We start from the raw sequence: 9,613 nt of genomic DNA, 5'->3' as shown, positions 1-9,613 counted from the left end.
TCATTTTATATTATGAAAAATACTCAATAACTTCACTACAACACTTAGTTTGGAAATTGCACATAAAGGCCTTCTTTACACAAATGATGTTACGCATGATAACTGCTTACTGGATTTGATGGCATTACAATTGATTTGATATTTTTACTCATAACAGTGAAGTTATTGATTTTATTTAATAATTAATAATCATAAAAGTTATGAATTTTTTTTTTTTTTATCAAACTAAGTGTTCCAGTACAACCAGCAGGAGAGCAGTGATGTATGAACTGAATTTGGTGACAGTACAGTGTGTTACAGTGAAGTTATTGAGTATTTTTCATAATATAAAATGAGCAAAAGGGTTTTGGGTTTTGCACTTTTCAGACGGTCCCTTCAGACGTGTATCTCCGCCGCCTGCTCATAGAGACCAATTTATATATTATAAAACATTGAGTCCATAGTTTGTATAATATTATAATTCGGTTTTGAAACGGAAATGAGAGAAGTGTGGAAGAAAAAAACATAAACAATCTAGCAGACTAGATCACGCACCGGGTCTCGTGAGGTCTCGCGTTACTCAGCCATCAGTTCGCCTCGTCTCTTTCAGAAAGTAAAGTAAAGTTTATATTGCTGGAGCTCAAACAGTGAAAATGGCTTCACTAAATGTTTCTGCTGAAGAAATTTCGTGTCCCGTGTGCTGTGAAATCTTCAAGACTCCGGTTATTTTATCATGCAGTCACAGTTTCTGTAAAGAGTGTCTTCAACAGTTCTGGAGAACCAAGAAAACTCAGGAGTGTCCCGTCTGCAGGAGAAGATCCTCAAGAGATGATCCTCCGATTAATCTTGTGTTAAAAAACTTGTGCGAGTCATTTCTGACGGAGAGAAATGAGACGCGTTCATCAGGATCAGAGGAGATCTGCAGTTTACACAGTGAGAAACTCAAACTCTTCTGTCTGGAGGACAAACAGCCTGTGTGTGTCGTGTGCTTCACTTCACAACAACACGACAATCACAAATGCAGACCCATCGGTGAAGTGGCTTCATCATACAAGGCAAGACAGATGTCTTTTGTCATAAGCTCAGTGCTGTGAAAGTATTTGCCCATCCTGATTTGTTTTTGTGTCTCATGCTAAAGTTTTAGATCTTCAAACAAAATACACCAAAAAAAGCAACCTCAGTAAACACAGAATTAGGCCTGGGTGATATGGCAAAAAAATAAAATCTCAATTTTTTTCAGAACTATTGACCGATTCACAATTATTTAGTTATTTATTTATTTTTTACTGTTTAACTAGTCAACTCAAAAACTTAACTACAATATGATTCAAGTAACATTTTCTTTATTATATATATGTTATTATATGTTATTATATATATATATATATATATATATATATATATATATATATATGAAGACATTGAGTACAACTTTATCTTAACCCTTAAGTGCATCTTAATTGTACCAATGTTTTAGTCCTTTGGGGTCAGATTGACCCCAAACATTTACAGAGCGATTGCATAAGGAAATATACATTTTTTTTATATGATAAACTATATATCATTTTTTAATGTACTTCTCATCTATGCATTTATGCTGTGGTTTTGTGGATATTTTGTATTTTTCTACCTATTTACTGCACAATTACTTAACCATGTCATAAATTGGCTTATGAGAAATTGATTTTTAATGAAAAAATCACTTTAATGATTATCTTAATTGAATTTAAATTGTATTTGGACATTGCCCTATGTGTTAGGCATAGAATACTACCATCTAGAGGTTTGTGGAAAAACTTCAGGGATTATAGTTAAGGAAAGAAAGTGTAATGACCACATATATCCAATAGAGGTCAATAGAGACTCAATAGGGACTGTGTGTGTTTGTGTTTATGTGTGTGTATGAGATAGAAAGTTTGTTCGACTTTGTGTTTATAGTCAAGGACCAGACCTTTATTTACATGTAAAATTTTTCAGATTTAGGCCAGTTTTGTTGATTTTTATTTGCCAATTTCTATAAAAACGCCCTCTGTTGCAGTCACACACGTGTGTGTGTGTGTGAGAGAGAGAGAGAGAGAGAAAGTTCGTTCCACTTTGTGTTTATGGTCTAGGACCAGACCTTTATGGAAACGTAGAACATTTCAGATTTATACTGGATTTATTTATTTATTTTGACAAATGAAATTAAAAAAGGTACATTTTTTTCATTTTCCCATTCATTTTCAATGTGGGGTCAATCTGACCCCGAAGGACTAAAACGGTGATTTTCTTTTTTTTTTTTTTTTACGCACCTTTAGAACAACCAAATCAAGCCCAGATTTTTTGTGCATGTTTAGATAGATTATTTAGGAAAAGTCACAGAGTTTCATGTCCCTGGGATGAAGGGAACACTTTTTAAATATGACCCCAAGAGCCGATTAAGGGTTAAACACATGCTATATACTCAGAAATAATATAAAATAAGATAATGCTAATATTTCTTAGCCAAAAAGTAATAGCAAAAAATAACACCAGTAATAGGCTATTATTAACAGCAAATGCTTTGTAAAATCAGAAAACAGCAGCTTTTAGCCTGTCACCATCATGCAAATATGACATTTCAAGCATACAGTATTACACCTTTACAGGTTTTTGCACTATTTGTCCTATTGTTTTTATGTTTAGGTGTTGCACTTGTCTCGTGTCTTTTGCAGCATTCTATAAACACAGCAGTCAAGTAAAAAAATAAGCTCAACTCGCGTTTAATAACTTTGCCTTTTTTTCCTCATTCAGCTGCCTGCATCTCATTTTTATAATGCAATAACACATTTCTGAATGAACAGCTTAAGAACAGTGACGTGTTCTACGTTCATAGAGTGTCCATAGACTGTAAAGGGAGTCATCGTGAGGTCGGATCATTTTCTTCTCCTGATTTTCTTTGCAGAACTGCTTTAGATCATCCATGTTTAAGGTCCTGCCACCTCATCCCAATTGGGTTCAAGTACGGACTTTGACAAGGCCACTCTATAACTTTAATTGTGCTTTTTTTGAGCTGTTCAGAGGTGGATTTACTCCTGTGCTTTGAATAATTTTCTACAGACTGAAGATCAGAGATTCTTCTTCAGGATTTTCTGGTACAAAGCAAAAAAAAATCAGTTCCTTCGATGTAGTTCTTGACCTCTTGGATGAACCTCTTCTGGGAAGGTTTGATACTGTGTCGAGTTTTTTTTCATTTGGAGATAATGACTTGCTGTGGTTGCTTTGAAATAGCTCTGTAATCCTTCACAGATGGATGTATTTCAATAACCTTCTTCCTCAATATTTCTGGAGTTTCTTTCACCTTTGTCAGAGTGTTTCTGTTTATGACCTTTTAACCACCTTAATGCTGTTATCAATCAAATAACATGGTGTAAAAGAAAACGATGAATATAATACCTAAGATAAAGCAAATTAATTGAATCATAAACTGGATAAGACACCACATGGGAGGAAACAAAAAAAAAAGCTAAAATTAATCTAAAACATTCAAACCATACATGAAACACAGACCAAAAATAAGACCTCCCATACAGTGGTACACCAATCAATAAAACAAAGATTGCATGACCAAATGAATACCATAAAAATCACAGAAAGTTATAATGACATGAAAACCCAATAAAATAAACGTTTCAAAACATTTAGAAATTTCAATTGTTCACCAGTAGAGGGCGATGATAAAGTGAACCCTTGAATCATGTAGATTCACTGAGAACTATTGAACAAGTGTCCATGGGCTTTATCTGATCAGTTTTATACATTTGTAGATGCTTTAATTATACATTAGAATAATTATGAAATGAATGATGGCAGTTATTAATCTCTTATTTGCCTGTTTAGCTTGAGCCATGGTACAGAGAAACAAGCCCTGAAAACTGAAAAAAGAACACATATTATACAGACACTCTATATTTAATCTTATTAGATGATTAGTAATCTTATTAGATGGTTAGTTTGATTGATTTTACTTTCAATAAAACTTTTGCGATACATTTGTATAAGGTGTTTTTAACCCTCTGGAGTCTGAGGCTGATTTGGGGCCTGGAGAAGTTTTGACATGCCCTGACATTTGTGTTTTTTTCAGTTGTTCATAAACATATTAATGGAAAAAGTGTCATTACACTGTATTCAGCACAAACTAGGCTATAATAATATGTGAGGAACATGTATGTACATGTTTGTGTTTTTGAAGGAATAACGTTTATGCGTGGTTATTGAAAAAACAAAAAACTTAAGTCACTCAAATAAGGCCAAAAAAAATAATATTATATATGTGTTCACAAGACTTCTGGGTATTGGAGGTTGTAGGCTAGAGTTTTTGCTTCAGAATTATGTAAACATTATCCTGATTACTCCTTCATATAACACAATAGAGAGATTTAAATTTTCTAAAACATCTTTGGTAAAGAAACATGCATGGAGGCGTGAATCATCATGAATAATGCTGTGATTCTCACCTGAGAAGACTCACATAATGAGTTGTAATGATCTGCATATTAATGAGGCCTTTCAGTCAGGTAGGCTGTGAAGAAACCCTCTGTGATCATGTCTCAAGCTCATCATGGTGTAAATCAAACATACAGAAAAAACAGCAATACTGTGAAATATTATTACAATTTAAAATAATGGTATTCTATTATAATTTTAAAATATAATGTATTTCTGTGATGCAAAGTGTCTAAACAATTATGTTACCTCTGTGGCATTTCATATAGGAGCTTAAAAGCATGAACATTTGGAGAAATATTGATGGATTCTCATATGTTTATATAAATTTTCTATACAGAGGAGTAATATTTATTCAATATTTATTGTCATCACTATGAGCACTGGATACTGTGTTTTCAATTCATACTTGCAGCCGGAGGGCGCGCTCTGCACATTTAGTCCACAAATGCCTCCTAAAGAAGAGCAGGTCATGTGACAATCCAGGAACTAACCGAACTAACAAAGGCTTCCAGAGATCACTAACCATGGCTATGCAAAACACTTTTCAAGACAATAAATACACGATTGAGACGATGTATGCATGTATTGACTGAATTTGCGTCTGAATAGCGCTGGCTCCGTGGGCGTGGCCGCATTAGCGGATAATGAGCTGAATCACGGACTTCTGACATGGCTCTCTTTTCATACAGATTACATAAACACAAAATTTTTGTTTTTTGATTTGACTTACAACCTGACATCTCAACGTTTCTTTAGACATAAGTCAAATTTTTTTGTGATTAGTATTCACTAAGTTACAGTTCATTTTCTGAGAACTATCAGATTGGACTTCGTTCAGAGGGAGACGAGAGATCACGTTCAGAGATCAAAAATCATGTTTACTCACACCAAATTATGGAGTGCAGCAGTCACGCACAAGCTGTTCACACCAGTACAGGAGAACAAACCACACTCACACTCGTTCATCGAATGGAGAACAAGAACAAACGCCCTTTCATTGAAGCCTGCCAGACTTTTAAAGTCACCTGCCCTATCACGTCACCAGCCTCTTAAAGGCATAGCATGCCCATTCCAGTTACAGGTGTTTTATGTGTTTTTGTTCAATTCTAGGAGGAGCTCAACACAGCACTGAAATCTTTACAAGAGAAACTTCAACACAATGAAAACATTAAAGGAGAGTTTGAGAAATCAGTTCAACACATCAAGGTGAGGAAACAGAATCAGTCATTTTTATCACAGCTTGTTGGATCACAATATACATGATCTGATATATTTAATATAATGGATTCCAGTTTGTTATTTCTGTAAATGACGAGCAGCGATCAGCTTCTGGATTTGTTATATGTCGGGTATCTGAGTTTATCTCTGATATTAATGATGTGAAGTGTTGATGTGTGTCGATTGAGATGATTGAAGTGAATGTGATTTGATTTCAGTCTCAAGCTGATCACACAGAGCGTCAGATTAAACAGCAGTTTGAGAAGCTTCATCAGTTTCTCAGAGATGAAGAAGAAGCTACACTCACTGCTCTGAGGGAGGAAGAGGAGCAGAAGAAGCAGATGATGAAGGAGAAGCTGGAGGAGATGAACAGACACATCTCAGCTCTTTCACACACAATCAAAGACATGGAGGAGATGATGAAAGCCAGTGATGTCTGCTTTCTGAAGGTCTGATTTCAAATCATTGGTTGATCGTTGGTTCATTGATTGAGTTCTTGATGATAAATGGTGTGTTTGTTCTGCAGGAGTTTCCAGTCTCAAAGGAAAGGTGAGTGATCTGCTCCTGTCTCTGGTCTCTCTGGTTCTGATCCAAAGCCACAGCAGTTCTGACTCCTGAATGTTCTTCCAGAGTCCAGAGCTCACAGCCGGATCCACAGATGGCTCCTGGAGCTTTGATTAATGTGCCGCGTTACTTGGGCAACCTGCAGTTCAGAGTCTGGAAGAAGATGCAGGACATCGTCCAAAACAGTGAGTCTGACTGCAGAAGATCATCTTTGTGTCTTTGGCAGGATATTAGCATAAGACAATGGATTGGGTGTTTGAGAGAATAACCTTATAGATTCTTCTAATACTAATGTGTCACAGAGTTGGTAACATGTAACATAAATTATCAAATAGAAAAAGAAAGTTGGAGTCTGTAGATACCAAACATGCTACCCATGTGTTTTTATTTAACTATAAATTTGCAACTTTTAAACATTAATACCAAAATAGTTCAAAAGAGAGAATTAAAACATAGAATAACCCTATAAAAGGAAAATCATGAGAGGGGAAAACTGGATACATGTTTATACATATCTCAAGTGGTTATATATAGAATAAGAAAGAATGAAGTCAGAGTGCAAAATTCTTTCTGATCGTAAAAGTTCTTATCAGTTTCCCTGTGTCCTGTAACAGGACACCTAGTTCTGCCTGTGTCAGGGCTCTACGGTAACATTTTTCATTAGGAGCACTTGTGTTCCTAATGAAAAAAATTTAGGAGCACTTTCTGTTCAATAACAGACACCAACATTCCCATTACAGGGCGATATTTGCCCCTTTAAATTAATTTCCTGGGGCATTTGTACCATTATAAGAGCAATTTGTTCTAATCTCAAATGTATGCATCATATTTAATCAATTTCTTAAATTAAAATAAATAAATTTAGTTAGGACAATAAGACCCAATCAGACTGTTACCAATCAAAAGAAATCCTCAAAAAATCCATCTTTGCACTACAGAAGTGGCACAGAAGCTCCATCTGAAATGGTATTATTTAGACATTTACATATGACTGCTTAATGCAGCTCACTGGTACATAAATATAACTTTTTGAATCTCACCTAGGGTGCCAAAAAGGCTAAAACGGCCCTGCCCACATGAGTAGAAGCACTTTAGCTTCACTATAAGTGTTTGAGTGTCAATTAAGAAAAGAACCAATGGGCTGCTGATATGTTTCATGGGCCGGTCTGTCAGAAATGGTAAACAGTTGGTACTACATTAAAACTGAAGGTTAAAATGAAATGATTTGTATACAAACTTATTACACATATGTAAATTTTTATAATAATAAAGTTATAATAGGCCTACTAACTTTATATTTCAAAAAAAAAAATTGGAGTAGAAATAATTTTAAACATTTAAATGGTCGCTGTCAACTTTACGAATTTATTCAAACATGCATTATATAGGCTATTGAAAAACATTAAAAATGATAATGAATATGTAAAATGACATATATTTAGAGTATTCTTCTAGCTGACTGAGTTTAATTAGGTAAAAGTGACGTTACATGACATTGTTTACAAGCTGTTATTAATGTCTTTCCATGGTCGAAACACTGATTAAGTGATTATAGGAGGCATTATACGGATTTTGTTAAGATGCACTGTATCATTTATCACACCATTTCATTTAAAAAACAACAGTGCACAAATCATATTGTGATTTATTGGATGGTTACATATCCTCAAGCTTTTTTAAGTGTATATACGGAAATCCTTGACCTTTCTTAGTGGGTATACGGCGTATACCTGCGTATCACGTAGACTACACCACTGCACTTACCTCCCTTTCTCTCGATGGGACACAAATGTCTGAATCACACATTTAATGTTTGTAGTTGATGCCGTTAAACACCGATGATGAAAGTGAGTGTGAAACTAATAACAGCACTGGCATTGTTTAGAGGGAAATGTGTTTGATCAAGAGTGTCATGATTCATAATAATCTGTGTTGGTTCACTCTTGATCATTAAATGAACATCAGAATTAAAGCATCTGTTGATTGTGTCTCATCAGCTCCTGTGATTCTGGATCCAAACACGGCTCAAAAATATCTCTTCCTGTCTGATGATCTGACCAGTGTGAGAAAGACCTGGTACGAACCACCACTTCCTGATAATCCAGAGAGAATCAACTGGGATTTTTGTGTTCTGGGTTCAGAGGGGTTTAACTCAGGAACACACAGCTGGGATGTGGAGGTAAAACAGAGTTCATACTGGAGACTTGGAGTAATTGCAGCATCAAACCAGGGGCAGGGACGTGTTTTCTCCAACACTGATGTCTGGAGTGTGGACTATCATCAGTACCAAGAGTCCCCAGGTTTTATATTTCGTGTCAAACAGAAGCTTGATCGTGTGAGAGTGAATCTGGACTATGACGGAGGAACGGTGTCATTCTCTGATCCTGTAACTAACACACATCTACACACTTTAACAGCCACCTTCACTCACACAATCTTTCCATTCTTCTGTTGTGATTTTTCTTCCTATCTGAGGATCTTACCGGTCAATAGTCAGTAAACATTACTCCAGTAAGTCTGGATCTTCCTGCTTTCATCATTTTCCTAATATTTAATCCATATCACACGAGTAAAGCCTTGTCCAAATACCCACACTTGCGGTCTTTGCACTTGACCACTTGTCTACTACACTGTTAGTCCGGATAAGTTGAATTTACTTAAAAAATTTGAGGAAACTGGTTGCCCTAAAAAAATTAAGTAATGTTAACTTAGTAATTCGAGTTCATTTAACTTAAAATGTTTTGTAATATTAATTACTTTGTTGTATATTTAAGTTCAATGTACTAAGCAAGTTAACTTGCCACCAATCAAAATTAGTCCATCGTTAATAGGTCTTTAATTGCTCACTGTTGCAGTTGGTCTGATGCTCACAGCCATGTTGGCTGGCTTATTGTGCCGTTTTTGTGCTTGGCCCCGTAATTGCTGCTTGCAGCTATATTTTATTATTATTATTATTATTATTTTCAGTGTCTGTTCGGTGCTCGCTAACTAACTAACAGAAGAGACTATTTGGTTCATGTCGGCAGCGTCTGTGTCCAAAGTTGGCCTGACACACCAAACCAACTCTCGACGACCAAGTAGCACGTCAGTTCTGCGCCTGCGCAAGATAAAATGCCTATCCGAACCAGCAGGTGGCAGTATCTGAACAGCCAATCAGAATGATCAGATAGCCAGCAGACAGACGAGCTCCGACGCCAATTCAACATTTCGAATCGGCCAAAAAAAAGCAGACGAGGACCAACTTCAGCCGACTGTGCAGAACACACTGAGAAAACTTAGTCGGCCGACGAATAAAAACTGGCCAACGGCCGACCGTATAAAAAAAGTTGACAAATATAAAAACTCAAGTACAGATTCTCCTAAAATACTTACTGTAACAAATTAT

General features: G+C 35.8%; 1 protein-coding gene across 1 annotated transcript; it reads left to right on the top strand.

Annotated features, from left to right (window-relative positions):
- Positions 1-261: 261 nt before the first annotated feature.
- On the top strand, positions 262-8,866 carry LOC125263323 (E3 ubiquitin-protein ligase TRIM35-like). The gene is made up of 6 exons (XM_048182318.1): positions 262-1,034; positions 5,557-5,652; positions 5,883-6,113; positions 6,191-6,213; positions 6,295-6,413; positions 8,226-8,866. Exons 1-6 carry the CDS (start codon positions 633-635, stop codon positions 8,726-8,728), a joined length of 1,374 nt encoding a protein of 457 aa, XP_048038275.1. The 5' UTR covers positions 262-632; the 3' UTR covers positions 8,729-8,866.
- The last annotated feature ends 747 nt before the right edge of the window (positions 8,867-9,613 follow it).

This window comes from Megalobrama amblycephala, linkage group LG1 (genome assembly GCF_018812025.1).
Source record: "Megalobrama amblycephala isolate DHTTF-2021 linkage group LG1, ASM1881202v1, whole genome shotgun sequence".
Lineage (NCBI taxonomy): Eukaryota > Metazoa > Chordata > Actinopteri > Cypriniformes > Xenocyprididae > Megalobrama > Megalobrama amblycephala.
The sequence above is the reverse complement of the archived record's forward strand: the minus strand, read 5'-3'. Positions and strand labels throughout refer to the sequence as shown.

What these genes read in the sequence shown, in the direction of transcription:
- LOC125263323 (XM_048182318.1), top strand. Translation starts at nt 633, where the DNA reads ATGGCTTCACTAAATGTTTCTGCTGAAGAAATTTCGTGTCCCGTGTGC. An exon ending in TTTCCAGTCTCAAAGGAAAG is followed by an intron (nt 6,214 to 6,294) that starts GTGAGTGATCTG and finishes ATGTTCTTCCAG; the next exon opens with AGTCCAGAGCTCACAGCCGG. An exon ending in GCAGGACATCGTCCAAAACA is followed by an intron (nt 6,414 to 8,225) that starts GTGAGTCTGACT and finishes GTGTCTCATCAG; the next exon opens with CTCCTGTGATTCTGGATCCA.